Genomic DNA, 24,535 nt, shown 5'->3' with positions numbered 1-24,535 from the left:
ACCACAACAATATGACCAGCAAACGAACACGAGTTGGATATTATGTTGTTTGTTGCAGTTAGTGTGCTAGTGTGTGTGTGTGTGAGCCAGATTCTAAGTACTTGCCAAGTAGGTACTCCACCAGGTTATGATTTGTAACATTACCTACAAAAGCATAAAAGGCTTCAATTCTATTGGCATAAATTGTAGATTAATATGTGGAATATATGAAAATGCATATGTATGTGTGTTGGAATGAATATCCATCAAATAATACTCCAGCTTATGCAAAATCCTCCATATGTGTACTTCTTCTACTTCGCATGCCAATTCATTATTTGTCGAAGCCTCATTAAGCCTCTATGCAAACATGTCCGTCTGTCCGTCACAGTCGGTCTACTAAATAATTGAGCTGCTGCTTCTGTGCGTTGATAGGAAATGTATTCTTGTGTTTGCTTAACATAAATATTGCTTGACATGTCCTTAGCCAGGATAATTAATACACAGAAAAGGGTTCAATGGTCTTCTAATCAGTCAAGTATGCCATGCTTTAAAATTTGATTTGTGGAGTTCAATTTCAAAATTTAATTTGAAAAGTCTCATCAGTTATGATTGTGGTTCATTGGCGAATGGCTTTTCCCATAGTAAAGTTCATTCGCGTACATCATAGATGACTTTTCCTACTAAAAATGCCACAAGAGTTCATTGACAAGTTCTTCCGTGATAACTGTCCGCTTTAGAAAAGTTCCTCTTCGATGGCTTCTTCCTCAGACAAAATTCATCGGAAATAACTTATGTTAGGGAAAAAGTTCTTTTCCTTTTGGGAACACTAACGAGCTGCTCTACTCAGAACAATGACATTCTTTCCCTTTTTGTCAGTAATATCCACTTTGTAGTAACATTTCTTCCATTCCGCATGATTGTTTTGTCCTCCTTATTTGCACAAATGACAAAAGACCACAACAATACCCCGACCTCACCTACATTGTTCTTGTCCTCTAATTTTGAAGAAGGAAGAATGAATGTCTTTGTTACATGGTCACATAAAGAGAGTATTAACCAAACACACAAAACCTTAGTCCCCCAACCAAAAACATTTCCCCCGAAAGTAGCTACTCCCAGCCACAGTTCGAATGAATATTCAAGTACTTTTGTATTTATTGATCTGAAAACATCTCAAGAGGATATCTTCTTAACTACAATGCAAACAAAAACGAAATTCCTTTAGACGATGCCAATTTTATTCAATCTTCACACACACTCAAAGGCCTGTCATCAATTGGTCTCCCGGAGAAGCCATTCGAAAGAGAGAGATTTAAGGATACTTGTTAACATATGAATAAATAATGTCAATACAACAGGAGAATAGATAAAGTTGATTTATGTGTCTGAAGTGGGACCAGGTAGCTACTTATAGCAAAGAAAGGTATTGAAAAAAAACTTCTCAAACCTACAACGATGAACAGAAAAATCTTCTCCGATAAACACTTTAATAAGGGAAGATGTTTTCGATGAGCTTTTCCATGGGAAAAGACATTTCCGATGAATTTTTCTAAAGAATTAGTAATCTCTACTAACGTTCCACAAACAACCCGGAAGGGACAAGGGAAACTTCTCTCATATCATCCGATTAACTTTACTCTAGGAAAAACCATCTCAGATTTCCTTTTTTACTGGAAATGTAATCGCCGATCAACTTCATTATAAGAAAAGTCATACCCGATGAACTTTTTCCATGAAAAAAGTCATCTCCGATGAACTTTTGCAAAGGAAAATTTATCACCATTAATCTTCTTTATACGAAAAATCATCACCGATTAACTCATCTTCGATTAACCTTTCTCCGATGAACATTTTTATAGGCCGATGAACTTTTCTATACTAAAAGTCAATTTCGATAAATTTTCTCTATGAAAATGTATCTCCGTTGAACTCTCCGATAAGAAAAGTCAACTCCGATGAACTCTTCCAAAGGGAAAGTTATGAGCTATGAACTTAAGAAAATCATGAACGATCAGAAATGTAACTCCCGAATAACTTTTCTATACGAAAAGTCATCGTCGATTAACTTTTCTATAGGACAAGTCATCTCCGATAAAGTTCCCCATAAACTTTCATATAGGAAAGTCATATCCGATGAGCTCTTCTATAGGAAAAGTCATTGCCGACGAATATTTTTATAGGCCGATGAACTTTTCTATAGAATTTTTTTAGAAAAATCATCGCCGATGAACCCTTTGATAGGTAAATATATTTTCTATGAATTTTCTGTAGGAAAGGTCATTTTGGATGAACTTTTCTATAAGAAAAGTTATCATCGATGAAGTTTCCTATAAGAAAAATTAGCTCCGATTAACTTTTCTGCAGAAATTCGTCTCCAATGAACACTTTGATAGGGAAGAGTGAACTGTTCTATAAGGAAAGTCATATACGATGAACATTTATATTGGAAAATCATCTGCAATGAAATGTTCTATAGAAAACGTCACAGGCGATAAATTTTTTATAAGAAAAGTCATCTCCGATGAATTTTTCTATGAGAAAAAACATCGCCTATCAACTTTTCTACAGGAAAATCATCTCCGATGAACTTCTTTATAAGAGAAGTCATATCCAATGAACTCTTTCGAAAAGTCTTCTGCGATGAACTTTTCTATCAACAAAATCATCACCGATGGACTTTCCTATAGGAAAAATCATCTTTTATGAACTCTTCTAAAGAGAAATTCATCTACGATAAAGTTTTTTTAAGGAAAGTCATATCCGATGAACTTCTCTAGAAGAAAGGCCATCGCCGAAGAACTTTTTAATAAGAAAAGTCATCTCGGATTAACTCTTTAAAGGGAAAGTCATCTCCGATGAACCTTTTTATAAAAAAGTTATCTCCGATGAACTTTTCTATAAGAAAAGTTATGTCCGATGAACTCTTCTTTACGAAAAGTCATCTTCATTCATCTTTTCTATAGAAAAAGTCATTGTTGATGAACTTTTGTACCGGAAAATAGATTTTAGACGAACAGGGACAGTCATAGCAGATGGACGTATCTTTAAGACAACTCATCTCCGATTAAATTTCCCATAAACTTTCCTACAGAAAAATCATATCCGATAACTTTTCTCTAAGAAAACTAATCGCCGATGAACTTTTCTATACGAAAAATCATCTTCATGGAACTCTTCTATAAGAAAAGTTATCTGCAATGAACTTTTCATGAAGAAAAGTCAACTCCGATGAATTTTTCTACAGGAAAAGTCATAGTTGATGAACTTTTCTTTAGGAAAAGTCGTCGTTAATGAACTTTTATCCAGTAAAAGGCATCGTTGATGAGATCTTCTATAGGCAAAGATATATTTGATGAAATTTTCTACAGCAAATGGAATTTTCTCCAAGACAAGTCATCTCCGATTAAGTTTCCCAAGAACTTTGTTATTTGTATTTGGAAAGTCATATTCGATGAACTCTTCTATAAGAAAAGTCATCGCCGATGTCCCTTTTTATAGGTCCATGAACTTTTCTATAGCCAAAGCCATATGCGATGAACATTTCTACAAAACGTCATCTACGACGAAATTTTCTAGAAAAAGTCAACAGTGATTAACTTTTCTGTAGAAAAGTCATCGTTGATGAAATTTTCTACAGGAAAAGTCATCGAGGAAGATATTTTCAATAGGAAAAATTATCTATGATGAACTTTTCTTTAAGAAAATTCATCGTTGATGGACTTTTCTATAAGAAAAGTCATCGTTAATGAGCTTTTCTTTAAGAAAAGTCATCGTTGATGAACTTTTCTTTAAGAAAAGTCATCGTTGATAAAATTTATAGAAGAAAAGTCATTGTTGATGAACTTTTCTATAATAAAAGTCTTCGTTGATGAACTTTTCTATAGGAAAAGTCATCGTTGATGAACTTTTCTTTAAGAAAAGTCATCGTTGATGAACTTTTCTATAAGAAAAGTCATCGTTGATGAACTTTTCTATAAGAAAAAAAATGTCATGGTTGATGAACTTTTATATAAGAAAAGTCATTGTCGATGATGAACTTTTCTATAAGAAAAGTCATCGTTGATGAACTTTCCTTTAAGAAAAGTCATCGTTGATGAACTTTTCTATAAGAAAAGTCATCGTTGATGAACTTTTCTATAAGAAAAGTCATCCTTGATGAACTTTTCTATAGGAAAAGTCATCGTTAATGAACTTTTCTATAAGAAAAGTCATCGTTGATGAACTTTTCTATAAGAAAAGTCATCGTTGATGAACTTTTCTGTGAGAAAAGTCATCGTTGATGAACTTTTCTGTGAGAAAAGTCATCTTTAATGAACTTTTCTATATGAAAAGTCATCGTTGAAGAAGTTTTCTATAAGAAAAGCCATCGTTGATGAAGTTTTCTATAAGAAAAGTCATCGTTGATGAACTTTTCTATAAGAAAATTCTTCGTTGATGAACTTTTCTATAGGAAAAGTCTTCGTTGATGAACTTTTCTTTAAGAAAAGTCATCGTTGATGAACTTTTCTATAAGAAAAGTCATCGTTGATGAACTTTTCTATAAGAAAAGTCATCGTTGATGAACTTTTCTATAAGAAAAAAAATGTCATGGTTGATGAACTTTTATATAAGAAAAGTCATTGTCGATGATGAACTTTTCTATAAGAAAAGTCATCGTTGATGAACTTTCCTTTAAGAAAAGTCATCGTTGATGAACTTTTCTATAAGAAAAGTCATCGTTGATGAACTTTTCTATAAGAAAAGTCATCCTTGATGAACTTTTCTATAGGAAAAGTCATCGTTAATGAACTTTTCTATAAGAAAAGTCATCGTTGATGAACTTTTCTATAAGAAAAGTCATCGTTGATGAACTTTTCTGTGAGAAAAGTCATCGTTGATGAACTTTTCTGTGAGAAAAGTCATCTTTAATGAACTTTTCTATATGAAAAGTCATCGTTGAAGAAGTTTTCTATAAGAAAAGCCATCGTTGATGAAGTTTTCTATAAGAAAAGTCATCGTTGATGAACTTTTCTATAAGAAAATTCTTCGTTGATGAACTTTTCTATAGGAAAAGTCTTCGTTGATGAACTTTTCTATAGGAAAAGTCATCTTTGATGACCTTTTCTACAGAAAAAAACAATCGGTAATGACAGAAAAAGTCATCGTTGATGAAATTTTCTATAAGAAAAGTCATTGTTAATGAACTTTTCTATAAAAACGTAATCGTTGATGAATTTTTCTATAAGAAGAGTCATCGTAGATGAACTTTATATAAGAAAAGTCATCATTGATGAACTTTTCTATAAGAAAAGTCATCATTGATGAACTCTTGTATAAGAAAAGTCATCGTTGATGAACTTTTCTATAAGAAAAGTCATCGTTGATGAATTTTTCTATAAGAAAAGTCATCGTTGATGAATTTTTCTATAAGAAAAGTCATCGTTGATGAATTTTTCTATAAGAAAAGTCATCATTGATGAACTTTTCTATAAGAAAAGTCATCGTTGATGAACTTTTCTATAAGAAAAGTCATCGTTGATGAACTTTTCTATAAGAAAAGTCATCGTTGATGAACTTTTCTATAAGAAAAGTCATCGTTGATGAACTTTTCTATAAGAAAAGTCATCGTTGATGAACTTTTCTTATAGAAAAGTTATCGTCGATGAACTTTTCTATAGGAAAAGTCATCGTCGATGAACTTTTCTATAGGAAAAGTCATCGTCGATGAACTTTTCTATAGGAAAAGTCATCGTCGATGAACTTTTCTATAGGAAAAGTCATCGTCGATGAACTTTTCTATAGGAAAAGTCATCGTCGATGAACTTTTCTATAGGAAAAGTCATCGTCGATGAACTTTTCTATAGGAAAAGTCATCGTCGATGAACTTTTCTATAGGAAAAGTCATCGTCGATGAACTTTTCTATAGGAAAAGTCATCGTCGATGAACTTTTCTATAGGAAAAGTCATCGTCGATGAACTTTTCTATAGGAACTTTTCTATAGGAAAAGTCATCGTCGATGAACTTTTCTATAGGAAAAGTCATCGTCGATGAACTTTTCTATAAGAAAAGTCATCGTCGATGAACATTTCTATAACAAAAGTCATTGTTGATGAACTTTTCTATAGAAAAGGTCATCGTTGGTGAACTTTTCTATAGGAAAAGTCATCGTCGATGAACTTTTCTATAGGAAAAGTCATCGACGATGAACTTTTCTATAGGAAAAGTCATAGTTCATGAGCTTTACTATAAGAAAAGTCATCGTTGATGAACTTTTCTATAAGAAAAGTCTTCGTTGATGAACTTTTCTATAAGAAAAGTCACCGTAGATGAGCTTTTCTATAAGAAAAGTCATCGTTGATGAACATTTCTATAACGAAAGTCATTGTTGATTAACTTTTTTTATAGGAAAAGTCATAGTTAATGAACTGTAAATATTTCCTTTAAAGATTTCTGTATATTATGTCTTTGGTCCTTTGAGTTGTTGTTGTAGTTACTATTTACTTCATATCCTTTTCAAAGCCAATCTACCTAAATTGCCACACTTACCTTGTTTACTGCAAATAATTAGCAGAAAAGTTAATAACTTTAAATCCTTTACAATGTTAATGAGATCCATGATGTTGATGACGATGATAAGTTATGCTGATACGACTCCTTTTGCTACTCCTTCCTCTCTTTTCAAGTATCCAATTAGTTAATTGATGACTACTGACAACACTCTCGGACAAACTGTCTAAAAGCAGAAGAATGCCAGTAGTTTACTTTGTGTCTCCTTTTTGAGTTGAGTCCTTTTATAAAAATCTTTTCATTTTCTGGGTTCTTTTTGCTTTTTTTGGCAGGACTTGGTTCGTTTTTAACTATTATTATTGTTGTTGTTATTGTATTTGTTTAATGCTTTTTAAGTGCTCTCTTGTTTGGGAGACGACTGTGTTCTCTGCTTTTTAGTCTGTGATTTATTTGAGAGTTTAACAAACGGTAAAATAATGATGATGCTGAGGATGATAAAGACTATCTCGGTGTGTGTGTGTTTTGTTTCTTCTCTTTCAATATTTGGCCAATGTGTTTTTCTGTTGGTAAGGCAGTTGAGGGCAGGGAAGACGTGGATTTATAAAAACATTTGCTTCTTCTTGGCAGGTAAATCAAAGTAAAGATGACTGGAAGAAATTATGAGGAGGATGAGGCGATGTTGTTGTTTTTGTTGCTTAGTCTGGGTCTTTGGTTTCTTGTTGTTGTATCCAAAATGCAACGCAGTGCGCAGAATGTTTGTCTGTCTGTCTGGTTCGTTGTCGGTGTTATAAATCACAGGCATAAAAACACGAATATTAAACGAAATGTGTACCACAGCAACAAGAACAACAACGACAAGCAAATACGTTGTGCGGCAAATGAGTTTGTGGGGATGTTGTTGTTTTTGTTGTTATTCAGTTAATTTGTATATTGACTTTTATTTGTCTGCCGTGAATGGCTGAATGTCTGGTAATGGACTTGCTGCCCGGCAAAGGGACTTCAACTTCACACACAAAATGTAAAGTCCGAGTAGTTGTCAATCTACTCCGTTCTGGTCTGTGGTGTTGTTTTCGGAGAGTTCATTTATGATGATTGTCAAATGCATTCAGGCATGGATGGGTTTTCAGTTTGCATTGGTTAAACAAGCATGCACACGTTGAAATGCACAACTACAACAATACTACACTCCACTCCGGTGATGGTGATATGTTTTTATTTGTTTTCACTTAATATTAATTGATATTTGGATAGCCATAAAAAACACCAACACCAACAACTCCAAGTTGGAAAGAAGTTTTTTAGACGTTCTTTTTTATCTCAACATAAATTGTATGTTTGTTTTTGTTTTTATTTTCCTTTTTTCACCTTTTAATGGTTGACAACCATCATCATCATCATCGTCATCTACCTAGCTAGGCTATCTATCTTTTCTATCACGTTTGGCAGTTTAACTTCAAAGTAAACGTAAATTCTTAATCAAACAGCGGGACGGGACTCATTATCTACGCCAATGGCGGCATTAATTTTATGCTCACGTACACACAAACATTTATTGTTATTGGCTTCACTTTGTTGTGCACCTTTCGTTAAAAATGCATTTAATTTGGTTTATGGGTTCACACAGACATTCACTCACGAGGGCAAAAAACACAAAATAACCGGCTTTTAAAAACTGTTTTCTTTATTTTTTCTGTTTTGCTTTAAAAATTCCTTAAATTTTCTTTTTTTTAAGTATTTATTTTTTCTTATTAAAATATGTTGCTTCTTCTTGTTTTAACATTTCACACAACCCTGTGTGCTTGGCTTTTCCGTATCCGCTTTAAAACAACCGTTTCCGTACGCCAACCAAACTAAACTGAAGCCAACAAGCGAAGCCGAAATGCACAAACTCTACGAACTCAATTTCTCCATACATATGTAGAGTTGCATAGCCAATACGGCTTTCTGCATCACTCTCTCTCTCTCTCTCTTGCTCTCTACCACTGAAACATAACACGAAGAAGCAAAGGAAGCAATTTAACACAAAATAATAAAAAGCCGGTTCTAACCAAACAAAACACAGGCATTCGGGCAGTATGAATGTATCCCCCAACACCCCTAAGAATGAGAGCAATCGGCCAACAACTCTCGTCCTGTGCTGTTAAATCTCTCCCTCTCTGCTATAATAACAGCCAAATGTTATATTTTCTCCACAAACTCCAATAAGAATGCACCGCCTGCCTCATGCATTTGGGGGAATTTTATTGGCCCCCTTTTTCTCCCGCTCTCCCATGCATTTTCCTTTTATGTTATTTATAAGAAAATTTTATGCATTTTTGTGTTGTTTCCTTTTGACTTTTACGAGCGTTTAATAAAATCGTCGTTTTTTTTTGCTTCTTTGTTTACAAAAACCGCTAAAATGAACAAAACCATAACACACAGAGTTCTGATTTTATTACCGCAGTTCGTTGCTGCTGCTGCATGTTTGGATTTTGTTGCTTAGCAAGTGCTTTTTCATGATCGTTCGTTTTCTTTCTTTGGTTTTTTTGTGACTTCCGAAATTATCAACAACCGCATCTAGAATAAATAAATAAAATGAAATAAAATCTCTGAAATAAATCGTACCAAATTACAAATTAGCCACACACGAGGACATGGGCGGAGAGGGTAAATTTTTGGGCCAAGGAAAAATGTAGAGGAATTGCTCCTCTCCAATGAACTCTTCCAGGAAACAAGTGGAAACCGATGAACTTTTCTTTAGAAAAAGTCAACACAAATTAAAGTTTCTATAGGAAAGGTCATCTCCGGTAAATTCTTCTATAGAAAAAGTCATCAGCGATGCATTTCTCTATAGGAATAGTGACCCTTGATGAGCTTTATTATAGGATTAGAACTTTTTTATACAAAGAGAATCACAGCTGATCTTTCAATTTACTATTCGATAGGAACCAACATCACCGATAAACCCTTCTCTAAGAAAATTCATTTATCTCTGGGAAAACTTATCACCGATAAACTTTTCAATAGCAAAAATTATCACCGATGAACTTTTCTATAGGAAAACTCATCACCGATGAACTTTTCTGTGGGAAAACTCATCACCAATGAACTTTTCTAAAGGAAAAATCATCACGATGAACTTTTCTATATGACAAGCCATCACCGATGAACTTCTCTAGAAGAAAAGTCACCATCCATAAACTTTTTATGAATTTTCTATAGGCGTGATGATTTTGAAATTTTCTGTGGGGAAAGTCATCACCACCGAATCTTCTTAATGGGAAAGTGATGACTTTTCACTGAATTTTCTATAAAAAAAAGTCATTCATGGTGAACTCTTCTATACGAAAATTCATCCATGATGAATTTTTCTAAAGGAAAAGTCAACAGCGATGAACTTATCTATGGGAAACGTCATTGCCAATGAACTTTTCTATAGACATACTCATCCACAATGAATTGTTCTAATGGAAAGGTCATCATCATGAATTTTCTATAGGAAAAGTCATCAACGATGAATTTTTCTATATGAAAAGTCATATATGATGAACCCTTCTGTAGAAAAAGTCATCACCGATGAACTGTTCTTGAGGAAAACCATCTACAATGAACTTTTCTATAAAAAAAAAAACTCATCCACCATGAATTTTTCTAATGGAAAGATCATCCATGATGAACTTTTCTATAGGAATAGTCATCGATTATGAACCTTTCTGTAGGAAAAGTAATCACAGATGAACTTTTCTATAAGAAAATTCATCAACAATGATGAACTTTTCTGTATGAAAAGAAGTCATCACCGATAAACTTTTCTGTGCGAAAAGTCATCACTGAAGAACTTTTCTATAGGAAAAGTCATCTCCAATGAACTTTTCTATAAGCAAATACAGTCGCGATGAATTTTCCTGTAGGCAAAGTCATCCATGATGAACTTTTCTATAAGAAAATTCATCCATGAAGAACTTTTCTTTAAGAAAAGTCATTCATGATGAACTTTTCCTTTTCCTTTTTTCATCTCTGGTAAACTTTTCAAAATTGATCTCCGATTATCTTTTCATGGTCATAGCCAATAAACTTTTCTATAGGAAATGTTAACACCGATGAACTTTTCTTTTAAAAGAGTCGTCTCCGATGAATTTGTCTATAGAAAAAGGCATCCATGATGAACTATTATATAGGAACTTTTCTATAGGTAAAGTCATCAAGGATGATTTTTCTTAAAGGATAAGTCATCCATAATGAACTTTTTTATAGGAAAAGTTATCACCGATGAACTTTTCTATGAAAAATTCATCCATGATAAAGTTTTTTATAGCAAAAATCATCTATGATGAACTTATTAAAGGAAAAGTCATCACCGATGAATTTTTTTCTACAGGAAAAGGATAAGTCATCCATAAAGAACTTTTTTATGGGAAAGTCATCACTAGACATCGTATTTTGCATATTTTTTATTTAGTAATAAAGATACGAAAATTCTGACTGTTCCAAAATTCGTTTCGAAGAATACTGAATGCAATGACGGGCTCATATTTTTATTTTTTACCATATCTGCATATTTTGCATATGCACAAATTATGCAACATATGCAACACATTAATACAAAGAAAATATTGAATTTTACATAAAATCTTTCATATTTTATAAATAAGTGGTATTCAAACAGACATATAACCATATTTTAACGAAACGAAATGGACCCTTAGTTAATTTTGTTGATCTGCATAGATTCACTTTCTGCGTAGATTTAGACATGTCCCTCTGGCCATGTACGAGTATTTTTGTAAACAAAGCACAGGTCGCATTTATTGTCCGATTCGCCTAAAAATTGAAGAAGATCATTGTTTTGGCCTTAGGGCTAACCCTAATTATTTTGGTTCAGATTTGGATATATGTAGCTATCATATATATTTTCTCACAATTTTATGTATTTGGTGCACCATTTTGATGAAATTTGGAATGTGTGGCCGAATTTGATCTGGATAAAAGTTTGCAAAATTATATTGAAATCTATTCATATTTGGATATTGCTCCTATATATACTGTATAATCTCTATAAACCGGACACATGTTTCGGCGGTGTCCAAATTACCGAATAATAAAAATTATTTTTTATTTTCCCGTTGTAGACGTATTATACTTTTTAAATTGTAATTGCTAAACCGAACTAAAGTGCTCTACGTGAAAAAATAGTGAGATTATTCTACTCGATAATCCGGACATTTTTAATTTTCATCCGTATAGTCGACACCGCCGGTCTTTGGTCCTTTTCTTACTGCACGCAGAAAAATATATGCTAGAAATATGTTTGGAACCAAACAAATATTTGTTTGGGACTGGTTGTCCACAGATATATGTTTGGATCCAAACATAATTTGTTTGTGTCCGAACAAATATATGTTTGCAACATTTTGTAACATATCTCAATTTCATTTGTTTGGTTACCAACATATTTTTTATGGGTGGAGATAGGATTCTGTTTTATAATAAAGAGCTGTGTGTATGGTGTGATAGAAGACGCAGAAGCGAAGACGTGAGAGTAAAAAGTTTGTGTTTTGGTGGTGTGTATGCTGCCAAACACGTGTATTTCGTGCTTTGTTGTTGTTATCCAACGTAGCAAGCGAAGAGGAAATGAAAAAAATGGTATGAATTATGTTGTTCGTTTTTCTTCAGTTTTCTAAATACAATCGTTGAGTTAAGACGGTAAAGTGAGTGAATAAATCAGTGTTTTGTGTTTTCTTAAAGAAGTGGTGCTTTTTAGAAAATTAAATGCCCAATACATTTTATAATTGGAAATTTTATAATTGAATCAAAAAGTTCAATGGAAATAATTTATTGGACAAGGATGAAATCGGAAATAGGAAAGGTCATCACCGTTGAAAATTTCTATAAAAGATTAATTATTAAAGAACTATTCTATAGGAAAAGTCATCAAGGATGAGCTTTTCTATAGAAAAAATCATATCCGGTAAACTTTTCAAAAGTCATCATCGATGAAACCATTTCCGATGAATTTTTCTATACGAAATGTCATCTCCGATGAATTTCTCTATACGAAAAGTTATCTACGCGGAAATTTTCTATAGGAAAAGTCTCTTCCATAGACTTTTCTTTGAGAAAAGTCGTTCTGATAAAATTTTACAGCAGAAGGCATCCCCCGATGAATTTTCCTATACGAATAGTCATCTTTGATGAACTTTTCTATAGGAAAAATCATCTACGATGAACTCTTCTAAAGGAAAAGTCATATACGATAAACTTTTCTATGGGAAAAACAAGTGAAAAAGTGTCAGTCGGCTTTGCCGACAGATATATACCCTCAGCCAAGGTAAAGCGAAACTTTCACATCCGAGCAGATCGAATGTATTTAAGGTCTCTTTAGAATTTTGTGGACCTTGCCGACAAAAATGTGGATTAGGAATTAACTGCACTAAGACACAATTGTTGAACTTTTGTAGGAAGGACCGATATGTGCCATTTTAGAAGTTAAACTAAATTTTGATAAAACATTAGGAGATCCAAAGTTTGGACCAAATTGGTGGCCCCATTTACGTGATATCGTCTTAGCATTTTAGTGACATTTTTTAAATATTGGGGAGAAGTACCGAAAGTTGTGGACCGGTATTGCCCATGAAACTAAGTTTGGATATAATATGACGAAGACCAAATATTGGACCAAATCGGTTGAACAGTTCGAGAGTTATCGTGCTCTCCGACCGATAGGTGTTTTTTACACCTTTCGGGGTGTTTTCCCAATAAATATGGACTTGCCCCTGAAAAAACTTTTACCGCCGTAATGGAAGTAGCGAATGCAAATCGCTTCAACAAAAATAAAAGTGATTCGAGAGCAGGTCTTAAAGTGAACTTATCCGAAATTTTGTGTGAGAGGTACCAGAAGGAGTAGACAAATATAGTCCATATTCGAACCTGATCTAAATCTGGTAGATATATTAGGATGTGCAACGTATAGATAACATCGGTCACTCCCTTCAAGAGTTATCGTGCGCAAAATTTTTCCGAACATTTTCGAACTTTTGTGGGGGAGGGACCGGAAGGAGTAGACCGATATAATCCATCTTTGAACTTGAACTAAGTTTGGACAAAATATTGCGAAAGCCAAATTTTGGACCGAAATGGCAGATCCGTTCGAGAGTTATCTTGCGCTCCAACCACTACACACGGTGTCATAGGGTTTTTTGTACCTTTCAGGCTATTTTCTCAGGAAGTATGGACTTGCCCCTAATGAAACTTTCAGCGTCGTACAGAGGACAGCGAATACAACTTGCGTAAACAGAAATCAAAGCGATTCGAGACCAGGTCCTAAACTGAACTTTTCCGAAATTTTGGGTGGGAGGTACCCGAAGGGGTGGACCGATTGAGTCCATATTAGAACCTCATCTAAGTTTGGTAGAAATTACACGATGTGCAAAGTATGGACCAAATCTGTTATTCCCTACAAGAGTTATCGTGCGCACAAGTTTTGCGACAATTTTTGAAAATTTGTGGGGGAGGTACCTGAAGGAGTGGACCTATATGGCCCATCTTCGAACTTAAATCGAATCTGGACAAAATATTTCGATACCCAAAATTTGAACCGAATCGATTGATCCGTTCGAGAGTTATCGTGCGCACCAGCCAGCCAGACAGACGGACAGACAGACAGACGGACGGACATTGCTAGATCTACTCCAAATTGTCTGAAACGGATATCGTACAAACATACTTGGGGTCTAAAACCATTATTTCGATGAGGCACATTTTTGGTCGTATCAAAGTGTAAATACCCTCTTTAGCCTAAAGGCTGAGGGTATAAAAATCTACGATGAACATTTCTATAGGAAAAGTCATCTACGATAAACTTTTCTATAGGAAAAGTCATCTACGATGAAATTTTTTATAGAAAAATGCATCCATGACGAACTTTTTTAATAAAAAGGCCAATTGGAGAAGTCCACCATGATTAATTTTTCTGAAGAAAAACTCATTACGAAAAATGTTTCCCCAACGAACTTTCACTTTTATGTTGGCTCCGTCACTGCACTTCCTTTTAATGCCGCCATCGGCAACATTTTGTTGTATTTTATGAGCTGTTTTTGTTTTAGTTCTCTTTTGGTTTTATTATTATTGTGTATTTTATTTCATGATTTAGTTTGTATTGCGGGTGGCTATGAAGTTTCGTGAGGCGTTGATGATAATCATGATCATCAACATCATCATTATTTATTTGATCTTGTTACACTATTTGCCCACCACCAGCCCTCCTCCCTCTTTCCAACTTGCCGATATGGCAAATCAAAATCATAATGACGAATACAAAACGAAAGAACTTCGTCGTCGTCCCAGCTACTACTAATTAAATGACTACATTTGCATTCTTCACACACATCATTTACATTGTTGTTGCTGCTGTTGTCGTTTCGGTTTCTTTTTTTCAGGAGCAGCGATTTCTGTTCTTCTTTGATGTTTGGACACATCTCTTTTTTCAAGGGGCGCAACGAAGGCAGGGAGCCTCCGTGGAATGAACATCACTTCATTTGACTACATTTTAGTGTCAGAGACTTCACGAAAAAAAGAGAAGAACCTGGTGGCAATGACGAAAACGACTAATACGACAAACGAATGAACGAACGAACGGCCCTGATGCCAGTGGATGGATGCTGAAGATGCTGCCGCTGCATTTGAATGGTAATTTGTATTTTTATTGCACTTTTATTGAAGTTCAGGAGTCAATGATCGTCTGTTGTTGCTGGCAATATCTTTTACTCATGCTGGTGTTGCAACCATCACACATGGGACACATGGGTGTGTGTGTGTTTGGGGTTCTCCTTATGCATTTCTCCATAGAAATCAAAGAAACAGGAATGCATGCCTGGCTGCCCTCTGCAAACGTATTGCCTGCCATTGATTTTATTGCCCTGAATGTGTGGAGATTCGTTGTTGTAGCTTCTTGTTTTGGGGTTTTAGTTTTCGTCTTTTCGCTTCTTTTTTTGTTTCTAGCCAGGAAAGAAATAAAAATTAAATGCATGTCCATAAAACAAGCAACTAATTTGATTTCTTTCCTCTAACCTGCTTGGCCCTGTTCTCAAGCTCTCACTTGCTCTCTCGCTATTTATGTAGTTTATTGTTTTGTTTAGTCTATTGTGGTCGTTGTCTTTTGGGAGGAGGATGGGGGAGGGGATATTTTGAATTGCTTTCTTTTCCTTTTTTAATAAATTGCATCTTTCATTTGTGCACTTTAGAATTTGTTTACATATTTTTTTGTGTACATCCATCTATCCACCACTCATCCATCCATCCGTCCTTCTTCCATTGGATTTGTGTGTCTGTGATGCTTGGAAGACAATTTATTAACTAAAATCGTTCATAAACAAGACAAAGAAAAAGCTCTTCAAAGTTAGACAAATGTAAAGAGTTATCTCCAATGGAAAAAGTCATCTACGATGAAAAAGTTCATCGTAGAAGAATTTTCCTAGAGAAAAGTTCATCGTGGATGAATTTTCCTATGAAAAAGTTCATCGTAGAGGATTCTTCCAATAGAAAAGTTCATCGAAGATGACAATTTCTATAGAAAAGTTGATCGTAGACGACTCTGCTTACAGAAAACTTCATCGAAGATGAATTTTCCTGCAGGAACTTTCATCAGATATGTTTTGTTTTTAATAGTAAAGTTCATCAGGGATGACTTTTTCCTATAAAATTGCATCAGATATAGCTTTTCCTATGGAGAAGGTCATCGTAGATGCTCTTTTCTATAGAGAAGTTCTTCAGAGACGATTTCGACTTTTCCTATAAAAGAATTCTATAGGAAAAGTCATCTACGATGAACTTTTCTATAGGAAAAGTCATTTACGATGAACTTTTCTGTAGGAAAAGTCATCTACGATGAACTTTTCTATACGAAAAGTCTTTTACGATGAACTTTTCTATAGGAAAAGTCATCTACGATGAACTTTTCTATAGCCAAAGTAATCTACGATGAACTTTTCTATAGCAAAAGTAATCTACGATGAACTATTCTATGGGAAAAGTCATTTGCGACGAACTTTTCTGTGGGAAAAGTCATTTGCGACGAACTTTTCTATAGGAAAAGTCATCTACGATGAACTTTTCTATAGGAAAAGTCATCTACGATGAACTTTTCTATAGCAAAAGTAATCTAAAGTAATCTATCTATAGAAAAGTTCATTTCTATAGCAAAAGTAATCTACGATGAACTTTTCTATGGGAAAAGTCATTTCCGACGAACTTTTCTGTGGGAAAAGTCATTTGCGACGAACTTTTCTATAGGAAAAGTCATCTACGATGAAGTTTTCTATAGGAAAAGTCATCTACGATGAACTTTTCTATATCTTCGCTGACTACGATGAACTTTTCTATAGGAAAAGTTATCTGCGATGAACTTTTCTATAGGAAAAGTCATCTGCGATGAACTTTTCTATAGGAAAAGTCATCTACGATGAACTTTTCTATAGGAAAAGTCATCTACGATGAACTTTTCTATAGGAAAAGTCATCTACGATGAACTTTTCTATTGGAAAAGTCATCTACGATGAAATTTTCTATAGGAAAAGTCATCTACGATGAAATTTTTTATAGGAAAAGTCATCTACGATGAAATTTTCTATAGGAAAAGTCATCTACGATGAACTTTTCTATAGGAAAAGGCATCTACGATGAACTTTTCTTTCATCTACGATGAACTTCTCTATAGGAAAAGTCATCTACGATGAACTTTTCTATAGGAAAAGGCATCTACGACGAACTTTTCTTTCATCTACGATGAACTTTTCTATAGGAAAAGTCATCTACGATGAAATTTTCTATAGGAAAAGTCATCTACGATGAACTTTTCTATAGGCAAAGGCATCTACGATGAACTTTTCTTTCATCCACGATGAACTTTTCTATAGGAAAAGTCATCTACGATGAACTTTTCTATAGGAAAAGTCATCTATGATGAACTTTTCTATAGGAAAAGTCATCTACGATGAACTTTTCTATAGGAAAAGTCATCTGCGATGAACTTTTCTATAGGAAAAGTAATCTACGATGCACTTTTCTATAGGAAAAGGCATCTACGATGAACTTTTCTTGCATCTACGATGAACTTTTCTATAGGAAAAGTCATCTACGATGAACTTTTCTATGGGAAAAATCATTTACTATGAACTTTTCTATAGGAAAAGTCATCTACGATGAACTTTTCTATAGGAAAAGGCATCTACGATGAACTTTTCTTTCATCTACGATGAACTTTTCAATAGGAAAAGTCATCTACGATGAATTTTTCTATAGTAAAAGTCATCTACGATGAACTTTTCTATAGGAAAAGTCATCTACGATGAACTTTTCTATAGGATAAGTCATCCACGATGAACTTCTCTAAAAGAAAAGTCATCTACGACGAACATTTCTATAGGAAAAGTCATCTACGATGAACTTTTCTATTGGAAAAATCATTTACGATGAACTTTTCTATAGGAAAAGTTAACTACGATAAACTTTTCTATAGGAAAAGTCATCTACGATGAACTTTTCTATAGGATAAGTCATCCACGATGAACTTTTCTATAGGAAAAGTCATCTACGATGAACTTTTCTATAGGAAAAGTCATCTACGATGAACTTTTCTATAGGAAAAGTCATCTACGAGGAACTTTTCCATAAGAAAAGTCAACTACGATGTACTTTTCAATAGGAAAAGTCATCTACAATGAACTTTTCTAAGGAAAAGTCATCTACGATGAACTTTTCTATAGGAAAAGTCATCTACGAGGAACTTTTCCATAAGAAAAGTCATCTACGATGAACTTTTCAATAGGAAAAGTCATCTACGATGAACTTTTCTATAGGAAAAATCATCTACGATGAACTTTTCTATAGGAAAAGTCATCTACCATGAACTTTTCTATAGGAAAAGTCATATACGATGATTTTTTCTGTAGAAAAGTCATCTACGATGAACTTTTCTATGGGAAAAGTCATCTACGATGAACTTTTCAATGGGAAAAGTCATCTACGATGAACTTTTCAATGGGAAAAGTCATCTACGATGAACTTTTCTATGGGAAAAGTCATTTACAATGAACTTTTCCATAGGAAAAGTCATCTACGATGAACTTTTCTATAGCCAAAGTAATCTACGATGAACTTTTCTATAGGAAAAGTCATCTACGATGAACTTTTCTATAGGAAAATCATCTACGATGAACTTTTCTATGGGAAAAGTCATTTACGATGAACTTTTCTATAGGAAAATTCATCTACGATGAACTTTTCTGTAGGAAAAGTCATCTACGATGAACTTTTCTATAGGAAAAGTCCTCTACGATGAACTTTTCTATAGGAAAGGTCATCTACGATGAACTTTTCTATAGGAAAAAGCGTCTACGATGAACTTTTCTATAGGAAAATCATCTACATTGAATTTTCAATAGGGAAAGTCGTCTACGATGAACTTTTCTATAGGAAAAATCATCTAGAATGAACTTTTCTTTTAGAAAAAGCCATCTCCAATGACCGTTTCTGTAGGACAAGTCATCTTCTATGATCGTTACTATATGAAAAGTCATATTCGATGATCTTTTTCTATAGAAATGTCATCTCCGATGACCTTTTCTATAGGAAAATTCATCTCCGATTAGCTTTTCTGTAGGAATAGTCATCTTTGATGACAGTTTCAGCAGAAAAAGTCATCTCCTATGGCCGTTACTCTAGAAAATGTCATCTCCGATGAACTTATCTGTAGAAAAAGTTTTGTCCGATGAACTTTTCTATTAATCCTCTGTTATTTTTTTTCAGTTCCAATGGCTTGACTTCTTTTTCCATTAGATTTCTTATGGCCTCCATCAAAGCTATAATAACTCAAAAAATTTTACACTTCTCTAAGGAAAACTTTATCCGACACATATTTAATTTCAATTTATGAAAATATTGTTGTTTCTGTTCTAAGCAGTGGAGGTGGTGGTGGTGGTTAGTGCTTTAGATCTACCATAATCAACATAATTCCCATTTTAGTTTTACCGGATTTAGGATAAAAAGGATATGCTTTCAACAGCGGCAACCAAATTAACATTAACAGCAGCGGCAGCGGGAGCAGCAGTGGAAACAGTTAAATTGGCAGTAGCAGCGGTAATAACTACAGTAAGTGCCACCAGGACATGCCATAGAAGGGCACTAAAAGTGGCTCTAAGCCAGGCAGCAAGCAGCGATAGTAAAAGTAACTGTTAAGTAAGGCGACTAAAATTTTAGCATTTCTTTGTGCCATTCTTTCGGGGAGAGTGTGTGTTTGCCGTCAATGTTGTCTTCGTCATTCATTGCTGTCGCTCTCGCCGCAGCTGTAGCTGTCATTGTAATAACAGCAGACGCCGTGAAACATAAATTCTCAAGTTTATGGCATCAATAAATGTCAAAGAATGAAATGATTTCGTCGTGTTCAGTTCATTCGTCGTAGTAGTCGTCGTCGTGGTTTTCTTCCTCGTCCTCCTCATCCTTTTGAGTTTGTGCGTTTTACTACTGCTACTAAGCTATGCGGGGTTTGTGTTAAGGTCCGATATGTGTCTGCGTATTTTGTTATCAGCAGCAGTAATAGAATAGCTTGCTGGCTGGCTGACTGGCTGGCTGTGTGTGCCAAATTCAAATTCCACCCCGTTGTAACCGAGGGGAGTTGTTGGGTTAACGTTGTAATGCCACGATATAAAAATGAAACTAAACAAAAAGGATTTTTATAGCATTTTTGGTGTAATAATGCCGCACCAAACAAATGAATGGAACAGCAACAACAACAACACGGAGTAATAGTAATGGTAGCAGAAGCGCCCAGTTAGCCAGCCAAGCAGCCAAACCAACAAACCCAAAAAGGATCACCGAACTTGCTTACCTTCTTGTATCTGCATATCTTGCTAACACACACACACAGACACACAACTGGAACCATTCACCAGAGCTCAACAGTCATAAAAAACATATAAAAATACTCATTGCATTTATTGATGGGTGGAAATTGAGGGTTGCTAGGAGGGCAGCAGAGGAAAAAAACTATAAAAACTGAGAATTACCGCTCGGAAGTGCGGTAGTAAAACAGCAAGCAGTCCCTGTTTCCTCTTCTGCTCTCTTTGTTGTTTTTGTTTTATTGTTTTTTGCTTTGCTTTGGTTTACAGTAAGTATTTTTTTGTTTGGACTAACTGTTCGTCCTGGATTTTTGTTTTGGTTTTGGTTTCTGCTTTGCTTTGTTTTCCCTTTTTTGTTATGGAGTGCGAGTGTGTGTGTGTTTTTGTCTTAAAACGACCTTCCCATAATCGTCATTAGAGAGTATCATTGTCAGGATTAAAATCGTCGATGAAAAAACCCCCCCTAAAAACACAAGGAAGTGAAACTCTTTCTCATCTCCAAGCTGGCTGGCCACCCCACTTGCTCTTTGTTAATAAGTACGGTCTAATAAACAAGTACAGTGACACTCTTTGAGACTTTTAGCGATAAAAATATATTCAACGACTTTTAAAAGGACTTCTATAAATAAATGATCATTTATAGGGTTTAAATGTTAGATGCCTAACTTGCTTCACAGCAGAGGGAAGGTTGTGCTTCTAAAGACCTTTTCCAAAGGAAATAGTGTTTCTAAGGACCCTTTCCAAAGGAAATAGTGGTTCTAAGGAACCTTTCCTAAGGGAAGAGAGCTTCGAAGTACCTTTTGCAAAGGAAAGAGTGCTTCTTATGACCCTTTCTATAAATAAATGATCACTTATGGGGTTTAAAGGTTATATGCCTAACTTGCTTCACAGCAGAGGGAAGGGTGTGCTTCTAAGGACTTTTTCCAAAGGAAATAGTGTTTCTATGGTCCCTTTCCAAAGCAAAGACTGGTCCTAAGGAACTCTTCCAAAGGGAAGAGAGCTTCGAATGACCTTTTGGAAAGGAAAGAGTGCTTCTTATGACCCTTTCCAATAGAAATGCTGCTTCTTACGACCCATTCCAAAGGAAAGGGTGCTTCCTATGACACTATCAATCAAAGGAAATAGTGCATCTATGGACCCTTTCCAAAGGAAAGAGTGCTTCTAAGGAAAGAGTGCTTCTTATGACCCTTTCCAAAGGAAAAAGTACTTCTTATGATCCTTTCCAAAGGAAAAGGTCCTTCTTATGACTCTTTTCAATGAAAATAGTTCATTTATGGACCCTTTCCAAAGGAAAGAGTGCTTCTAAGGACATTTTGCAAAGGAAAGAGTGCTTCTTATGACTCTTTTCAAAGGAAAGGGTGCTTCTTATGACTCTTTTCAAAGGAAAGGGTGCTTCTTACGACTCTTTTCAAAGGAAAGGGTGCTTCTTATGACTCTTTTCAAAGGAAAGGGTGCTTCTTATGACTCTTTTCAAAGGAAAGGGTGCTTCTTATGACTCTTTTCAAAGAAAAGTGTGCTTCTTATGACTCTTTTCAAAGGAAAGGGTGCTCCTTATGACTCTTTTCAAAGGAAAGGGTGCCTCTTATGACTCTTTTCAAAGGAAAGGGGGCTTCTTACGACTCTTTTCAAAGGAAAGGGTGCTCCTTATGACTCTTTTCAAAGGAAAGGGTGCCTCTTATGACTCTTTTCAAAGGAAAGGGGGCTTCTTAAGACTCTTTTCAAAGGAAAGGGTGCATCTTATGACTCTTTTCAAAGGAAAGTGTGCTTCTTATGACTCTTTTCAAAGGAAAGGGTGCTTCTTATGACTTTTTCCAAAGGAAAGGGTGCTTCTTATGACTCTTTTCAAAGGAAAGGGTGCTTCTTATGACTCTTTTCAAAGGAAAGGGTGCTCCTTATGACTCTTTTCAAAGGAAAGGGTGCCTCTTATGACTCTTTTCAAAGGAAAGGGGGCTTCTTAAGACTCTTTTCAAAGGAAAGGGTGCATCTTATGACTCTTTTCAAAGGAAAGTGTGCTTCTTATGACTCTTTTCAAAGGAAAGGGTGCTCCTTATGACTCTTTTCAAAGGAAAGGGTGCATCTTATGACTCTTTTCAAAGGAAAGGGTGCCTCTTATGACTCTTTTCAAAGGAAAGGGGGCTTCTTAAGACTCTTTTCAAAGGAAAGGGTGCATCTTATGACTCTTTTCAAAGAAAAGTGTGCTTCTTATGACTCTTTTCAAAGGCAAGGGTGCTCCTTATGACTCTTTTCAAAGGAAAGGGTGCCTCTTATGACTCTTTTCAAAGGAAAGGGTGCTTCTTATGACTCTTTTCAAAGGAAAGGGTGCTCCTTATGACTCTTTTCAAAGGAAAGGGTGCCTCTTATGACTCTTTTCAAAGGAAAGGGGGCTTCTTAAGACTCTTTTCAAAGGAAACTGTGCATCTTATGACTCTTTTCAAAGGAAAGTGTGCTTCTTATGACTCTTTTCAAAGGAAAGGGTGCTTCTTATGACTCTTTTCAAAGGAAAGGGTTCTTCTTAAGACTTTTTCCAAAGGAAAGGGTGCTTCTTATGACTCTTTTCAAAGGAAAGGGTGCTTCTTATGACTCTTTTCAAAGGAAAGGGGGCTTCTTAAGACTCTTTTCAAAGGAAAGGGTTCTTCTTAAGACTCTTTTCAAAGGAAAGGGTGCTTCTTATGACTCTTTTCAAAGGAAAGGGTGCTTCTTATGACTCTTTTCAAAGGAAAGGGTGCTTCTTATGACTCTTTTCAAAGGAAAGGGTGCTTCTTATGACTCTTTTCAAAGGAAAGGGTGCTTCTTATGACTCTTTTCAAAGGAAAGGGTGCTTCTTATGACTCTTTTCAAAAGAAAGGGTGCTTCTTATGACTCTTTTCAAAGGAAAGGGTGCTTCTTATGACTCTTTTCAAAGGAAAGGGTGCTTCTTATGACTCTTTTCAAAGGAAAGGGTGCTTCTTATGACTCTTTTCAAAGGAAAGGGTGCTTCTTATGACTCTTTTCAAAGGAAAGGGTGCTTCTTATGACTCTTTTCAAAGGAAAGGGTGCTTCTTATGACTCTTTTCAAAGGAAAGGGTGCTTCTTATGACTCTTTTCAAAGGAAAGGGTGCTTCTTATGACTCTTTTCAAAGGAAAAGGTGCTTCTTATGACTCTTTTCAAAGGGAAGGGTGCTTCTTATGACTCTTTTCAAAGGAAAGGGCGCTTCTTATGACTCTTTTCAAAGGAAAGGGTGCTTCTTATGACTCTTTTCAAAGGAAAGGGTGCTTCTTATGACTCTTTTCAAAGGAAAGGGTGCTTCTTATGACTCTTTTCAAAGGAAAGGGTGCTTCTTATGACTCTTTTCAAAGGGAAGGGTGCTTCTTATGACTCTTTTCAAAGGAAAGGGTGCTTCTTATGACCCTTTCCAAAGGAAATTATGCTTCTTATGACTCTTTTCAAAGGAAAAAGTTCATCTATGGACCCTTTCCAAAGCAAAGACTGATTCTAAGGAACTCTTCCAAAGGGAAGAGAGCTTCGAAGGACCTTTTGCAAAGGAAAGAGTGCTTCTTATGACCCTTTCCAAAGGAAATGCTGCTTCTTATGACGCTTTCCAAAGGAAAGGGTTCTTCTTATGAGTCTTTTCGAAGGAAAGGGTGCTTCTTATGACTCTTTTCAAAGGAAAGGGTGCTTCTTATGACTCTTTTCAAAGGAAAGGGTGCTTCTTATAACTATTTTCAAAGGAAAGGGTGCTTCTTATAACTATTTTCAAAGGAAAGGGTGCTTCTTATGACTCTTTTCAAAGGAAAGGGTGCTTCTTATGACTCTTTTTAAAGGAAAGGGTGTTTCTTATGACTCTTTTCAAAGGAAAGGGTGCTTCTTATGACTCTTTTCAAAGAAAAGGGTGTTTCTTATGACTCTTTTCAAAGGAAAGGGTGCTTCTTATGACTCTTTTCAAAGGAAAGGGTGCTTCTTATGACTCTTTTCAAAGGAAAGGGTGCTTCTTATGACTCTTTTCAAAGGAAAGGGTGCTTCTTATGACTCTTTTCAAAGGAAAGGGTGCTTCTTATGACTCTTTTCAAAGGAAAGGGTGCTTCTTATGACTCTTTTCAAAGGAAAGGGTGCTTCTTATGACTCTTTTCAAAGGAAAGGGTGCTTCTTATGACCCTTTCCAAAGGAAATGCTGCTTCTTATGACCCTTTCCAAAGGAAATGCTGCTTCTTATGACGCTTT

The 24,535-nt window shown here is 35.2% G+C and overlaps 1 protein-coding gene across 1 annotated transcript in view; it reads right to left on the bottom strand.

The window, feature by feature from the left end:
• otk (protein tyrosine kinase 7) overlaps positions 1–8,326 on the bottom strand; it is a 65,661-nt gene extending 57,335 nt beyond the window's left edge. The window contains exon 1 of the mRNA XM_073991052.1: positions 6,509–8,326. Within this exon, the coding sequence (XP_073847153.1) occupies positions 6,509–6,578 (70 nt within the window). The 5' untranslated portion in view covers positions 6,579–8,326. The remainder of the gene's footprint in view (positions 1–6,508) is intronic.
• Positions 8,327–24,535: the final 16,209 nt, after the last annotated feature.

This window comes from Musca autumnalis, unplaced genomic scaffold (assembly GCF_047663935.1).
Source record: "Musca autumnalis isolate F117 unplaced genomic scaffold, ASM4766393v1 scaffold_5, whole genome shotgun sequence".
NCBI classification, from domain to species: domain Eukaryota; kingdom Metazoa; phylum Arthropoda; class Insecta; order Diptera; family Muscidae; genus Musca; species Musca autumnalis.
Note: the sequence above shows the minus strand (reverse complement) of the source record. Positions and strands in the feature narration are given on the sequence as shown.